The 16326-nt window shown below is 43.9% G+C and overlaps 1 protein-coding gene across 6 annotated transcripts in view; it reads right to left on the bottom strand.

Annotated features, from left to right (window-relative positions):
* The window catches only part of LOC126199559 (trypsin alpha-3-like), a 225488-nt gene extending 211114 nt beyond the window's left edge, over positions 1–14374 (bottom strand). The window contains exons 1-7 of one of the 6 annotated variants that reach the window (XM_049936484.1): positions 14218–14374; positions 12586–12684; positions 11747–11886; positions 9140–9228; positions 8628–8734; positions 8190–8383; positions 6493–6698 (exon numbers count right to left, since the gene is read on the bottom strand). In XM_049936484.1, coding sequence (XP_049792441.1) covers positions 6555–6698; positions 8190–8383; positions 8628–8734; positions 9140–9228; positions 11747–11886; positions 12586–12684; positions 14218–14266 — 822 coding nt within the window. In that variant the 5' untranslated portion in view covers positions 14267–14374 and the 3' untranslated portion in view covers positions 6493–6554. Of the gene's footprint in view, positions 1–6492; positions 6699–8189; positions 8384–8627; positions 8735–9139; positions 9229–11746; positions 11887–12585; positions 12685–14217 lie in introns of those variants that run through there. The other 5 variants (XM_049936491.1, XM_049936499.1, XM_049936507.1 and 2 more) reach the window with 5 other exon arrangements.
* Positions 14375–16326: the final 1952 nt, after the last annotated feature.

Raw genomic sequence — 16326 nt, 5'->3', positions numbered from 1 at the left:
TTACCACACGCCTCTTTGTTGCAGGAGTCCAGAGATCACTTGTCAGCCGAACGTATGTCACTCCCACTACCTATAGTTTCTGACCTAGCCTGAAGCCGTTTGACTCAATACACATGACGCCGAAATCACTCTCATTACTCTTTGCTCCTTCCTGCATATGGTGTCACATATGTTCATGTTTATGGCGCTAACACAGTTTGATTGCCCATGTTACCAGCACTAGTCTCACCAGGAATATCAACTATGCCTATCTCTGCCCTTCCCCTCCATGTTTATTTACTTACTTTACACATGTAGTGGCGTATGGTCGATGGAGTATTGGCTGCCAGTATGATGTGCAGAGTTCTACTGAAGAACCTGCGAACAGTTGAACTGCGACCTGGAATCAGCGAGTCTCAGATGCTGCTAGTCAACATTGAACGGTGGGAAGTACTGCGTGCACCAGTGGACTGCCACGCTGCCACAACAGCTGTTGATCGAGGCCGTTTGGCGCGACTTCCCACTGTCACAGCTGCCGTTCACCTACGACGGCACCTGTTAAAATGTATTGCAGCCTGCATACATGTTGGCTATGTACAAGTCTGAACAGAGTTGAGCAGTCCGCCAAGGGCTACCAAGTGAGCTCGCCTGCTGTCGCCCGTCTCGTGGATACCACAGACGTACCGTCTGCGGTTCGCCTGGCCTGCTGCCGTCTCCAACTTCTGCGGTAACTGCTCATGCTGCCGGCTGCCCTCGGAACAGCGATGCCAGTTCCAGACTCCTACTGGAATGCATTGTCAGCGCCCACAGTGCGTTGAGCATGCCACATGTTGCAAATTGTCGACCATACTCGCCGCACCACCGAAGAGAGGCCGGCCGTTGTGGCCGACCGGTTGTAGGCGCTTCAGTCCGGAACCGCACTGCTGCTACAGTCGCAGGTTCGAATCCTGCCTCGGGCATGGATGTGTGTGATGTCCTTAGGTTAGTTAGTTTTAAGTAGTTTCTAAGTCTAGGGGACTGATGACCTCAGATGGTAAGTCCCATAGTGCTTAGAGCCATTTTTGAACCGAAGAAAACCTATCACTTCTCCTACACTCTCTAGACTAATATCAGCTATCGGATCCTGGCTTAAATGGTTGCCAGTATGTCGGACTTCCTACGTAGGGTTTATGATGCAAGATCCACCTGTTGGCCCAGCAGAATCTGAGTGCATTTGGTCAGAATTATCGATTCAGGAAGATACTGCAGCAGAGGGGCCTGAATAAATTTCTGAACTTTTGCTGTTCTGTAGTAGCTAATGAAGACCGGCGTACGTCGACATAAAACATGAAATTTACTGTTACTACAAAGTCACGAAATCAGAAACCTCTCACTTCCATGGAGCAGAGAATCTGTCCTATGGTTTGTGACAGCCAAAGGAAACCGCAACAGTGGGGGAAACTCTGCCGACCGTTTTGTGATAAGAACATCCCTTCACATTGTATTCAGGGTCAGGACTGTCTGTGGAAATACTACATAGGGAGGTTCAGATGTTTTCTTTATTTTTCATTTTTACCTTCTTATTTTTCGTTTTTTTTTATTTTTACCTCTTTTTCCTACATTACTTCAGCAAATGAATGAACATTTTGACTTATTACCTTAATGCTAATTTCTCTTTTAATTTACTGTTAGAAAGCTAGACATTGTTAAGAGCATGTGAATCGCCCGAGCCATTATATATTCTTATTACATCTTTTAACATATTATCAAGATCTATGTATCTTTTTCTTCTCTTTTGAAGAGGCAAGCCTGTGGAATCTTTTTTAATTTCAAATATAACAATCCCCCTTCAGCTTATTTAGCAGAAAGTATGCATTCAGTTGCTTTCTACTTGTTGAAGAGTTTAGTTTCCCATGCCATCCTTCGACCGCGTGCGTGTTCCTAAGCCTCTACATAAAATCGTTCCAAGTTTATTTGGTAAGCTAGAGTTTTCCATCCCTTAATTGACCATTAAGTCTGTGAATTTTCTCCACTGGACATTTCCTCCATTATTCACATGCACGCTTCATCAACACCATTAAGTGGCAGTTGTGCCACTCCAGCATACATGCGGAGACACAGCCGGACTTCTCCCGTATGCCTGTATTCCTCCGTTAATCGCAGTTCTTGTATTTGCTTCTGCAGATTTTGGCCGAAGTGAAACCTGTCCCGTCCATAAGTACACTTCCATTTAACCATTGGATTTCCTGGACATAGGATTTACGCAACCGAACACTAGTATTCTTTTGTCGACGACAGAAACATTATAAATTTTCAATAAAACTACTACCTTCAGTTAATTTCCGTCAAATGTCTTCGCTCAAATTGAAAATTTGTGGTAAGTTCCTATGGGACCAAGCTACTGAGGTCATCGGTCCCTTGGCTCACACACTACTTAACCTAACTTAAACTAACTTACGCTAAGACAACACACACCCATGCCCGAGGGAGGACTCGAACCTCCGATGAGGGTAGCCGAGCGAACAATGCCAAGGGGTCTCAGACTGCGCGGCTACCCAGCGCGGCTGTCTTCGTTCAGTTGAATTTATGAACTAGTGGCAGGACTCTGGGTTGCCGCAGAAGTTTCCATTTTGGTTTACACAATGCAGTCTTGAAGTTCTCATAACTTGGCATACTTGCGACCAAATCTAAACTTTTATCTTTCAAATCTTGAATTTCCCATTTAAAAACTATGAAAACAGGCCCTGCCTTTTCTTCGTCGATTATTTCCCTGCATTTACGCATTCAGTTCTTAATATGCACATGTACTTCTTCAGAGGCACAAGAATGTTTCTGTTAAGCCACGATTCTGCCCTTCGCCATTTTTAAACGGTCTCGACACTTGCTTCGTGCGGAATTCATGCACTCCAGTTCGTATACCCACCACGTTTTCTGAGCACCCACTTGTAATCATTTTCATTACTCACAGTGTACAGAAGTCAAGTAGCATAGATACTGCCACCACCGACACTCTTCACTACACGGAACACATCCACTGCTGGTGAATAACTGGCGTACGTCAGCAGTGGGGGACACAGTGGTAGGGAAACGCCAACTCGGTCGGAAGTCTCTCGATAACTGCGGCACCCACAATACTGTCAGAAACGCCACGGTCGGAAAGCCCAAGTAGCCGTTTACTACTCCTTTCCCTAACTAGTTTGAAAACATTTTACTTTTCATTGCGGTGCGGAAACGAAGTTATGTGCATTTCTTTGCTTTCTCTGCTTTCGAACGGTGTTTTCATGAAATATATTAACGAAAAAATGTTTCCTTGCAGTGTGTACTCATAAGATAAGGTGAATTCTGTATACTGTTTGCATTCATGGTGTTGTTATTGTTTTAAATAGCGTACTGATTATTTATGTATCAGTTGATTATCATGACAATAATTTGCGAGGGCACGTTGAACAGAAGTCCCACCAAATTTATGTGAAACATCTTAAAGCATTTTCAATAGAACAAGTATCATTGATACTCTACAGATGTATTCTTCATATCTACATACGTATTTGCAGTCTTCTGCCACTAGAGGTCTTCGAATTGTAGCGTGTCCTATGGACATACTCATATTTAACTTAACTATGTTGGTGCGTGAGAAACAGAGTGCTGTAAACGAGTTTCGGAATCGATTATGGAATTTGAAGAGTTCATCTACACACGAGTCCCCCCCCCCTCCTTAAACATGACAATGCCAGACCACACACGAGCGCTACATGTGCAACAACACGACGCCTTGTGTTCACTGACATCGATCATCCCCCATACACTCTCGACTTGACCCCATCCGATTTTCTTCTCTTTTCAAAACTTTAAGATCACCTCCGATGGATCAGTTTAATAGCGATGAAGGGATGCAAGAAAAGGTGCAGTTGTAGCTCTGCCAACAAAGACAAATATTCGACAGTGGCGACATCAAGAAACCGGTTTCTAGTTGGGAGGAATTTGACTATGCTGTGAGAAATAAATACGTAGACATTAAGAATGATGATGCAGTATGTTAATAACGTTTGTTTTCTTTAAAAGAGTTCTAAGATTTTCACATAAAATATTCGCATGAATTACTTTTCAGTACGCCCTTGTAAAACAGATTAGAACTTTCGCTTCCGATTCGTAAATTCAATTTCGTTGCTTCTCTTTCAGTGCCAAGTGCAACATACATAATAAGTATTAGTCTTATTTTATCCACGCTACACCTTGTTGAATTCCGTGGCTGCTATTCAGTTACGTGTTGTTAATGGAGAACAGGCAGCTTTTAAGAAAGCTTTATCTTATTACCGTAACCGTTTGTGGCTGGCTAACCTTGTGCTACTACAGTATTACGTTCGTCAGCAGCCCGTCATCCGCTCCTGCCCTGCATAAGAACGTCTGTTAAGCTACCGCTGCAGAAAACATACAGGGTGTTTCAAAAATGACCGGTAAATTTGAAACGGCGATAAAAACTAAACGAGCAGCGATAGAAATACACCGCTTGTTGCAATATGCTTGGGACAACAGTACATTTTCAGGCAGACAAACTTTCGAAATTACAGTAGTTACAATTTTCAACAACAGATGGCGCTGCAAGTGATGTGAACGATATTGAAGACAACGCAGTCTGTGGGTGCGCCATTCTGTACGTCGTTTTTCTGCTGTAAGCGTGTGCTGTTCACAACGTGCAAGTGTGCTGTAGACAACATGTTTTATTCCTTAGAACAGAGGATTTTTCTGGTGTTGGAATTCCACCGCCTAGAACACAGTGTTGTTGCAACAAGACGAAGTTTTCAACGGAGGTTTAATGTAACCAAAGGACCGAAAAGCGATACAATAAAGGATCTGTCTGAAAAATTTCAACGGAGTGGGAACGTGACGGATGAACGTGCTGGAAAGGTAGGGCGACCGCGTACGGCAACCACAGAGGGCAACGCGCAGCTAGTGCAGCAGGTGATCCAACAGCGCCCTCGGGTTTCCGTTCGCCGTGTTGCAGCTGCGGTCCAAATGACGCCAACGTCCACGTATCGTCTCATGCGCCAGAGTTTACACCTCTATCCATACAAAATTCAAACGCGGCAACCCCTCAGCGCCGCTACCATTGCTGCACGAGAGACATTCGCTAACGATATAGTGCACAGGATTGATGACGGCGATATGCATGTGGGCAGCATTTGGTTTACTGACGAAGCTTATTTTTACCTGGACGGCTTCGTCAATAAACAGAACTGGCGCATATGGGGAACCGAAAAGCCCCATGTTGCAGTCCCATCGTCCCTGCATCCTCAAAAAGTACTGGTCTGGGCCGCCATTTCTTCCAAAGGAATCATTGGCCCGTTTTTCAGATCCGAAACGATTACTGCATCACGCTATCTGGACATTCTTCGTGAATTTGTGGCGGTACAAACTGCCTTAGACGACACTGCGAACACCTCGTGGTTTATGCAAGATGGTGCCCGGCCACATCGCACGGCCGACGTCTTTAATTTCCTGAATGAATATTTCGATGATCGTGTGATTGCTTTGGGCTATCCGAAACATACAGGAGGCGGCGTGGGTTGGCCTCCCTATTCGCCAGACATGAACCCCTGTGACTTCTTTCTGTGGGGACACTTGAAAGACCAGGTGTACCGCCAGAATCCAGAAACAATTGAACAGCTGAAGCTGTACATCCCATCTGCATGTGAAGCCATTCCGCCATACACGTTGTCAAAGGTTTCGGGTAATTTCATTCAGAGACTACGCCATATTATTGCTACGCATGGTGGATATGTGGAAAATATCGTACTATAGAGTTTCCCAGACCGCAGCGCCATCTGTTGTTGAAAATTGTAACTACTGTAATTTCGAAAGTTTGTCTGCCTGAAAATGTACTGTTGGTTCAAATGGCTCTGAGCACTATGGGACTCAACTGCTGAGGTCATTAGTCCCCTAGAACTTAGAACTAGTTAAACCTAACTAACCTAAGGACATCACAAACATCCATGCCCGAGGCAGGATTCGAACCTGCGACCGTAGCGGTCTTGCGGTTCCAGACTGCAGCGCCTTTAACCGCACGGCCACTTCGGCCGGCAAAATGTACTGTTGTCCCAAGCATATTGCAACAAACGGTGTATTTCTATCGCTGCTCGTTTAGTTTTTATTGCCGTTTCAAATATACCGGTCATTTTTGAAACACCCTGTATATACCCGTCTGAAAATGGGCATACCACCCAGAAACCTCTCGTGGCAATGCAATACAGCTTTTGTAAAGGTTTTTGTTGCTGGCTGCGTTCCCCTCCATTAATGCAGATAAGAAATATGTTTTAGATGAGTCAATGAGTCATGCCAAACTTGTTTTGCAGTGTGAATTGAAACTAATGGAGACAGGAAGAAAACGTCAGCAGAAGATATTGTAATACAATTTTCCAGTTAACCTAAAAGTGAAGTATGTGGTTTCATTTTGAAACCGGATGTGTTTCCCTGTTTCACCCAACAACGTAGGAGAATTGGGGATTAAACAGCACACAATAACGAAGAACGCAGAGATATTTTTAGAGTATTTTTATTACTCGAGTCTCAGATCAGATTACAATTGCAGCACGACGTATTCAGGCGTACTGGTTGACAAAGTCCAAGAAAGCAGATACCCTGGTGAAGACGGAAGGCGCTCCAGCAGAGCCGCAGGGCACGATGCCCCAAGACACGACTCCGATGAGGGCTCCGTCCTGGGCCAGCGGTCCGCCGGAGTCTCCCTGCAGAAAACCAAGTCACGTGGTCAGCACACCCACTCTCGTTCTACGACACACACTGCGCTCTACAATAACTGCTAACTTCTTTATTATTAGTTGTTCCACATTTATTTATCTCCGAACATTCATATATAGCGGAGACAATGAAACTTCAGTATTTCAGGTGGTCTGTAAGGCAGCTCTCAGGCTGATCACTCGTTTCACCCAGAATTACCAGACCGTATGTCACAAAGAATTCCCTTGTTGAAACTCCAGCGTATGCTGACGAAACAGTGAACAAAACCATATTATTAATATGGCACCTGCTGAGGTAGATATGGGCGTGAATGAGCGGACTGATCGCTAAGGCCATTCACTTACGCCCCGCAGGCAGAAAGGCCTGACGGTTCGGTGCAGGTGGAGGTGGAGGTAAACATACTCAACAGATTGGCGACTCCTGTTGATCCCATTCCAGCATTCATGCCAACACGGTCTTTAACGGTATTTCTTTGTTATGTCGGAAAGCGCTACAGCTTTCACCTGCTCGTGTTTCCTTTCTGCATACGAGTCCATCGAACTCGTACAATTTGATTTCCTAACGTATTAAAGAAAAGTTACACAAATACATATAATCTGAAGAGCATGAATTATCCTAATGAATTGACGTATTAGATGTTACTAACGCCCTATAGTGCACCAAAATACGTACACTCTCGGGTGCGTGGAACAGAAAACGGCATGAAATTTTCACTCTACAGCGGAGTGTGCGCTTATATGAAACTTCCTGGCAGATTAAAACTGCGTGCCAGACAGAGACTCGAACTCGGGACTTTGCCTTTCGCGGGCAAGTGCTCTGCCAACTGAGCTACCCAAGCACGACTCACAGCTGTAACTCCGCCTGAGTTCGAGTCTCGATCCGGCACACAGTTTTAATCTGCCAGGAAGTTTCAGAAAACGGCATGATCGGCCAAATAACTGTAATTCGATAGCGAATTCTACAAAGCACACATGATACAAACAGATATAATGTGACACGGCATAAATTATCCTACGCAACTCACGTATCTGATGTTTCAAAAAATGTTGCAATAGTAGATTACAGGCACGTATACTGCTAACGTAAATCTCAAGTTTCAAAAATTTCCAACGACAAAGAAAAATGTTACTATCACTTTTCTAATCTTACTTGTTCTCAGGCCGGTATAAATTTATAACAGAATGCTTGGATTAGACATGATATTCTCTTTCGTGGTTACCAAATATTGCAACCATTGTGACTACCATGTGATATCGATTTTACAAAGAATGTTATTGGAGCGTGTTTCTAGAGCGCTGGAACAAGTGGTTAGCCTCCAGTGGATACACCTTGCTGAGGTCGTGAGGCTGGCAGCCGCACGCCGGCGAGGCGCGGACCCTTCATTCGGACGCGCAGGCTGGACTGCCCTAGCAGCCGCGGAAGGGTTAACACGCTTAGCTCACCACGGCTCATGTGGCTTGCAGTGGTCTGCTACGTACCGAGCAGGCGGAGATGCCGTCGTTGACGGGGCCGGTGCAGATGTTCTCATCGTTGAGCGGGCTGTTGCCCAGCAGCAGCGCGCACTGGGTGTTGCCGATGATGCTGACGTCGACCCACTGCAGGATGTCGGGGTAGTTGGGTATGATACCCGTGCTGACGCTGCCCCAGCCGGACAGAGTCGCCGTCGAACCAGCTGTAAAAAACGAGGTCTAGCCGTAAACCCTCCTGTAGTGCGCTACGTGATCGCAAGACGGGTTTCCGTTTAGTTTAATCAGCTTTAGCAAAGAGGACGAAAAATTCTGATTCCTGTTGATGGTTTCAAATTCATCAGAAGAAGTAACGAGAAAACGAGTAAAATAATCGCGAATTTCCAGCGTCCACACTTTTTTTTTTATATATATAAATATCCACCATGCCGGAAGAGGTGATTGACTTACCACTGGGGACGGATCCAGCGGTGGGCAGCGAGATGGCCTGCACGTTGCCGCTCAGAGAAAAGCTGGACTGCAGCAGGAAGACGGCGATGTCGTTGATGGCGACATTACTGTAGAACAAACGACAAATTAAATTTAACATCCATCGTCAGTTGAAAAACGATTATTGCAGACATGTCATATTGGTACGCAACTCATGATCATACAATGTACCAAAAACAGAGTCCTGAATCCTTAAAGACAGAGCAACAATTTGCACATTCGTTATTAACGATTGTTATAAGACTAAATGATTGGTAACTCGCCGTCAGCAGTGGAGAACAAAACTCTACAGAAGAATGAAAACCGTTTCCAAACTCCACACGAGGATACCTCTGAGTAATCAGAACCAACCCATTATTACAACTCTTAGTCACATTCTTAAGAACAGCACCGCCAAGACTAACAGGCTATAACGTATTCATCGCAGACAGGTTCACACCACGCTTAATATAGAATTTGTCTGTGACACTTACTCAACTTCCGCGTAGTCTGGGTGCACTACCTGCTGGGATACTTGCACCCTCTGGCCGTTGGAGTTCAGGGAGTTGATACCAGCCACGGCCTGAAACACACGACAGAAGGCAACGCAGTCAGAGAGAGTTATTTCCGTTTCTTAGAACAGTTATTAGCTGTCAGGGCGTTCGAACGCACTAGGGGACTAGAGTAATGTTATACTATCTAGTACATATCTACCCTTTCAGGAACTATATGCAATTGTTCGACGCAACAATTGGACAGATGACTTACCGACGCATACAGTGGTCTCATTCATGTGGAGTATGACCCAGCGCAATTGAGAACACAATGTGGACATTCTGTGGTGGTGGTGGTGGTTAGTGTTTAACGTCCCGTCGACAACGAGGTCATTAGAGACGGAGCGCAAGCTCGGGTTTAGGGAAGAATTGGGAAGGAAATCGGCCGTGCCCTTTCAAAGGAACCATCGCGGCATTTGCCTGAAACGATTTAGGGAAATCACGGAAAACCTAAATCAGGATGGCCGGAGACGGGATTGAACCGTCGTCCTCCCGAATGCGAGTCCAGTGTGCTAACCACTGCGCCACCTCGCTCGGTAGGACATTCTGTGTTGCTTAACATGGGACCGTAAAATTTGTTGTGTAGCCAAAGACCTAAAGCAAGTTTCTCCATTCCCAATAAGCAATACAAAAATGATTCCAACAGTTGTCAGTGAAGGGTGAAGCACACTGAGATGATAGAAGTCATTGGATACCGATATGCACACATGTACTATCGCTTACACAGTCTGATTTGAACTCATGTAATCCATGTGAAAAGATTTCCGACGTGATTACGGTCACACGATGGGAATTAAAAGACTTTGAACGTGGAATCGTAGATGGAGTTAGACACATGGGACGTTCCACTTCGGAAATCGTTAGGGAATTCAATATTCCCAGATACACATGGTCAATAATGTGCTCGGAATACCAAATTTCTAACAATACCTCTCACTAATGACCGAGAACTCCGGTGTCTTCGTAGAGTTTGCATGGGGGCTTAATTAAGAATATGAATGAATAAATGCAATAATTTTAGTAGCTGTGTGACCGGTTACGAAGTCTCGTAACCGGTTGGCCCTGACTATTATTAGCACGCAATCTGACTGCATAAAATAAAAATAAAGAGTGACAAGGAATTTCCATTAACACAATTGAATAATTAAGTCCCCTGCAACTGTAAAAGCTAAGAAACAACAAAGCACAAGTGTAACTTTTCTGTGTGTGGTAGTGTGACTCAACGTACATGTATCTGGCTCGCTTCTTTCTCAATACGACAAAATATTTTAAACACCATTTACAATGAATTAATTGAAAAACCAGAAATACTACAATCGCACATAGAAACCAGAATTACAAGTGTAATAAATGAACACGAGCCAGATGCCTTGTTGACTGTACCTGTAAGCAAGAGGCACTGTCATTAAAGATAACTGTAATACCTTTCTACCTCATTATATATTGACAAAAATTTTCCATTACACCAGCATCATAAATCAAAAGCCCATCTCCTTTCTCAAATACAATCTGCCAATTGCAACTTCTTCCATCTATACATTACACTAACCGAACAGCATCAACTCTCTCGCCCAACAGAACAACAACTACCCTCGACATCCTCTGAACTACTACTGTACCAGTGGAGGCGGCGGAATAGTAATCTTTGGCGCAATCTCTGGCGCTCTGACTCAGTGTAGCCACCTTTCAAGTTGCAGTGTTAGCAGACCCGTAACACAGTGTGAAATAATCGCAGAAATCAATGTGGGACGTATCCGCTAACGGGCTATGGCAACAAATGCCTCACTCAAGCGCCTTTGCTAACAGCACGCTGTCGCCCACAGCGCATGGGCCCTAGACGACCGGAAAACAATGACATGGGCAGATCGATTAGTAAGAGGGATGGTAAGTCTCGCGTGTGGCGAAGAACCACCGAGCCATGGACCCAAGTTGTTAATAAGACACTGGAAAAACTGGTGGTGGCTCCACAATGGTGTTGCCTGTGTTCTCTAACCAATTCAGCCGATCATTGACGGAAAATTGTTATATTCGGCTACATGGAGATCACTTGCAGCCATTCATAGATTTCTCATTTCTAAACAACGATATGTCCTGTCGCTCGGCCGCAGTTGTTCGTGATTGCTTTGTAGAACATTTTGGACAATTGGAACGAATGATTTGGTGAACCACATTGCCTGATATGAATCCCATCGAACATTTATGGAACATAATCGAGAAGTCAGTTCGTGCACAAAGTCCAACATCGGCAACGCTTTCGCCGTTATGGAGTCCTGTAGATTCAGCATGAGAGCGTGTTTCTGCATTGACTCCCAGTGATTTGCTGAGTCCATGCCACGTTGAGTTGTGGCACTACGCCTGGCAAAAGGAGGATCAACACGGTATTAGAAGCTATCCCATGACGTTTGTCACCTCAGGCTATGTACTAACATCCTTCATCGCAGCAGTACATTATAGAGATGGGCTGTATTTACTTAACTACATTAATGATAACTTCATCATTACTTACTGCCTTCCGTTTTGATAAACGTGAGGCAGCCTCGTACTCACCTCGTAGTGTCCGATGAAGGCGGGGTCGGCGCAGTGGCCTGCGGTGACGACGGCGCTGGCGCTCACGATGGAGCCGCCACACGTGTGGGACGCCAGCCCCAGCTGCACCCACTGCAGCGACACCTGGTACGGGAACTGGCCTGCACACACAGAACGCCGGCTCAGCGCGTCGACCAGTACCAGCAAGCAACGTCAACAATACCGGCAATGAAAGAGTTCGTCCCATAACCAGCATACAGGCCGAATGCTTGTGATTCTGTCCTTCTGTACGACGTCGTTTCTCTCTACTGTTTCTGACAGAATGACCGTGTCATAGGAAAACCTCAAACTTTTTATTTCTTCTTCCTGAACTTTAATTCCCCTTCAAAATTTTCCTTATTATGAATATCATGGAGATAAGTAGTTCTTTAGCAAAGACTGAAGTATATCTGAAAAGGCTGGCGCGGCAGAGGAAGTCCTAAGGAAGCAGACCACACGACTCAGAAGACAAAAATAAATGCATGTCACGAGTGTCTATCCCAGGGCAGAACTATATAATGTAATTGGTGGATGATGACTTAGTACATAAGAAGACCGACAGGAAAGAAAATTGCATTTTAAGGTTTCATCCACATTAATATCATTGGAGACGGAGCACAAGCTCGGAATGTGTCAAGGATGGGGAAGTAAATCGGATGTTCCTTTTCAAAGGAGCATTTTCCTCAATGGAGTCAGAGAAATCGCGGAAAGCCTAAATCTGTATAACTGGACGTAGAGGTGAGTCCAATGTGCCACAAAATGCGCCGCATCGCTCGCTGGTATTTATGGAGTACGCAACACGACATGAAGGAGCGACTTACCTAGGGAGGCATCTGAGCCACCGGTGATGCGACCGTGCTTCAGGCCAAACTTCCTGTGGGGTCCGCTGTGTGGAATACGGCGGACTGGCAGCTCAGCAGCTGAAACAGAATTAAAACCACACTCAGTGACCTGTGGGCATCGCCCATCTCCCATGGATAAACACAAATAAGTATAAACGCTCTTCAAGTTGGAAATGTGCTCTACAACTAATTCTATCACTTTAACGCTACATAAGCCTTATCGTAAATCGAGAATTGTGTGGTATTTTCCTTGCTTGTTGGTACATAGCCAGAAATAAATAAATAACATGATGTTGCCTTCGTCGTTCATTACATACTTTTTCTCGATTTTAATATTACATAGTTCTTACAACAAATATAAAAATTTTAAGGCATATTATAAATACGACCGTCTTGTTCTCCCCATTTTCTCCGTTTTTGTTTTCGAATTAATTTAAATTCAATCAAATAAATATTATAATTACTTAATCTACAATATTATTTCCTTTATGGAAAAGAAAATCAAGAAAACAATTCGAAAAAATTTTAGTTTGCTTAACTAACATCAATACAACCGGCGACAGATTCGCTCCGAATGGAAGGTTACGTATTCTCCTATGACTAAAATACCAAAAGTCTCTGGATAACAGTACTGCATCGTCGAAATAGATCGCGTTTCCTCAACGTCATCAAATCAGCTTTTCACCTACTTGCCACAATTTGCGACACTGTGGAGATCGTACGGCTAACGTCAACACGATAAGTGTCTCGTACATCACTGTTGTAAAGCCACTGATGTTATACTGCTTAATAAATCTCAGATCACTGCACAAAGGAGCCAAGTCTTCATTCGCTGCCCAGACATCAGTTTGGCCGGGTGAGAATACCGTCTCACTACTCATATCGACATTTATTGGACAAAGCTGTATAAAATATTAATGGCTGACTCTAGCTAATGCACTGCCCGACTAAATCGTTCTTTGAATGTAACTGTCGACACTAAGTGTCGCACAAGTACGTACTTATTGGTGCTGGGACTAACACCAGGTGTGTGGTCAGTCCTGCAGGGATCTTCTGCCTCAGCAGTTATTAGTCTTAATGGAAGTTTCTTCGTTTGGCGCCACTAAGAACATTCTCATTGGGACACGACCCCACTGAACTTCTCATCTCCTTCTAAAAGCTAGAATTGGCCCACATCGGTACTGACGTTCTGGTTATGAAGTGAGAAGGAATCAGTGTGTAATAATTTTTCAGTTCGTTAATTATGATCAAAATGTAAAACATTTCGAAGTGGAATTAACTTCCCAATGTGTTACATAAATGCGGTATGTAAGTTTTTGAGAGGATCGTTGACGTCCACTACTCTAAAGACGTTATATGGTGTTTGCTGCTCAAATATACACGGAACACTTCATATCCTAGAACATTAAAGTACGTAGATTATTCTCTTAAAAAAGATAGGGAAAAAAGGAAAACTTAGGTCCTATACTGCGAAAACATTATTTCTGTTGTTTCATCATTTCCCTACGTTAGCTCGAGACACGAACAGAGCAGCAGAAGCTGTAGGAATGGCTGCATGTCCTGACATCGTAAAACAGAGATAAAAATATGTCCTGCAGCGACGCCACTCACCCAACACGCAGGCAGCGAGCGCCAGCACCAGAACGGCCTGCCTCATCATGTTCGACTGTTGGTGTCTGGAGAGGAGATGCCCCGTAGCGCGACCACACAACCTTATATACCGGTTCGCTAAGTGCCAGGGGCCGAGTTTTGGACTTTTGATCCAGGGATGGCGAAATTCAGGAAATCGAAATACTTGAAAGCGTGACGCAGGGCTTAGATTACAAGTGGCAACTTGGCGATCTCGGTAAGTATCGCAAGACACATTCATATCAGTATCGGCTCCCCTGTAACGCAATAGCCGTCGATGAACTGATCACAAGGTTTCTGCTGCTGATGTAATGAATTATATGAAGATATACATTTATTAACCCTGCAAGTGAAAAGGAACGAGGTGTTGTGAACGGACAGAAGTGAATAGCGTAACAATGAACGAAAAACATTATCTAGAATTAGACTGAGGTGTGCCTCGAAATGTTGCGAACAACTGCGATAAAAAAACGTACAAAACACAAGGAACTAGTGTAGCTAAAGATTAAATCTTTCGTGAAATGTTTCCACTAATTGAAGCGAATAATAGAAAACGGTTGGATAACAGTGACCTCGATCAGTATCATAGAAAACAAAATGGAAACAAATTTATTTGTACGATACTGCAGTGCCCGTGTTGTTCTGAATTACGATGCGAAGTTCCTTTGGACATGCATGCATTTCCGAAGCAACAGGTGCTGCAGTAATTACATCCTTCAGGAAACACATTAAATGCATTCGTAGTTACGAATATGGACAACCATCAGCTGTAGATTGGACTGACAACAATGAAAATTTGGGCCGGAAAGGGACACGAAACTGAATTTCCCACTCATCTCTAGCGATCACCTTACCATTCGGCCTGTACGGCAATACACATAGTGACTGTACAAGTACTGGTTGTAGATGCATGGCTAACAAAATATGGAATTTTTGGTCTGCCCGTGAGTCGTGCACATATAGCCAAATGGTGAGGCGACCGCTCGCGATGAGCGGGAAAGCAGGGTTCGAGGTGCGGTCAGCAACTAATTTTCATTGTCGGCATTTCATTATACAGCTGATGGTTGTCGATATTCGATAGTGTGAATACACTGAATTTAAGTTTGTTTACGGTATGAAACAGACTGTTATTTGGATAACATGGGAAAGGGTCATGCAGCTAATTAAATTTGGGAACTTGAAATAAACCACGTGTAAACAGCCAATGTTGACAATTTATATTATTATTTGTCGGAATCCGAAAGAGACAAAAATTTAAACCTTTCGTAAAACAAAATTCCCGTATCGAGGTCTCCAGATCGACTAAAATTTACTGTTGAGTATATAAAATCAGAAATTGGTACATAATGAGAGACGTACATATCGTGTCCGTACAGAAAAAGAAATACAGAAAAAAATTAAATGGAAAATATATACTAAAAATATGAAAAAATATGATTCTAAAGCTATTTCTCTATTTCACTCCTTCTAAACGAAAATAACTGGAAACTGAAGAGAAGTTAGAGAAATCGGAATAGGTTCCTCTTCAGTAAAACAGGAGTTCGGGAAGGAGGTAGAGAAAACAAAGGCTATCCCTTTCCAACGTTCGAAGGAAGTACTCGTATGAAAGTTGGAAAGCGATGGTAAAAGTTTGTGCTCCTCACATACAGAATTACAGTTTCAACCGTTGACGTAGAATAGACCGAAATGGGCAGTGAAAACTCTCAGACGCAAAAATGTTCAATGATTTTCACAAGGCGCACTCAATAATCAAGCGATAACCGTTCTGCAGTGTGGGGTAACTATCTTAGAGGTTACCGAACATTCATTCTCCGTGTCCAGTAGTCTTTATGTGCCAATATTTCTTTCAATGGCACCAAAAGCCTTCTTGCTACTTGGCATCAGCATTCGCGATCTTTTGCAAGCTCGTTTCATGTATTAGTAATGATTATCTGTATCTGAAGCTTACTGTCCTCGTTGTATCGTCTCATACGATTACCATGGGGTCCTGAATGTAGGTACATTTCACTGTAAAACATGTGACAAGAAAGCGTGCTGCCACTCGTACGGCAACACAGGTCTCAAACAGCTCAATCAATGTCCGAAAACACC

Source organism: Schistocerca nitens, chromosome 1 (assembly GCF_023898315.1).
Source record: "Schistocerca nitens isolate TAMUIC-IGC-003100 chromosome 1, iqSchNite1.1, whole genome shotgun sequence".
NCBI lineage: Eukaryota > Metazoa > Arthropoda > Insecta > Orthoptera > Acrididae > Schistocerca > Schistocerca nitens.
This window is presented reverse-complemented; position numbering and strand designations above follow the sequence as displayed.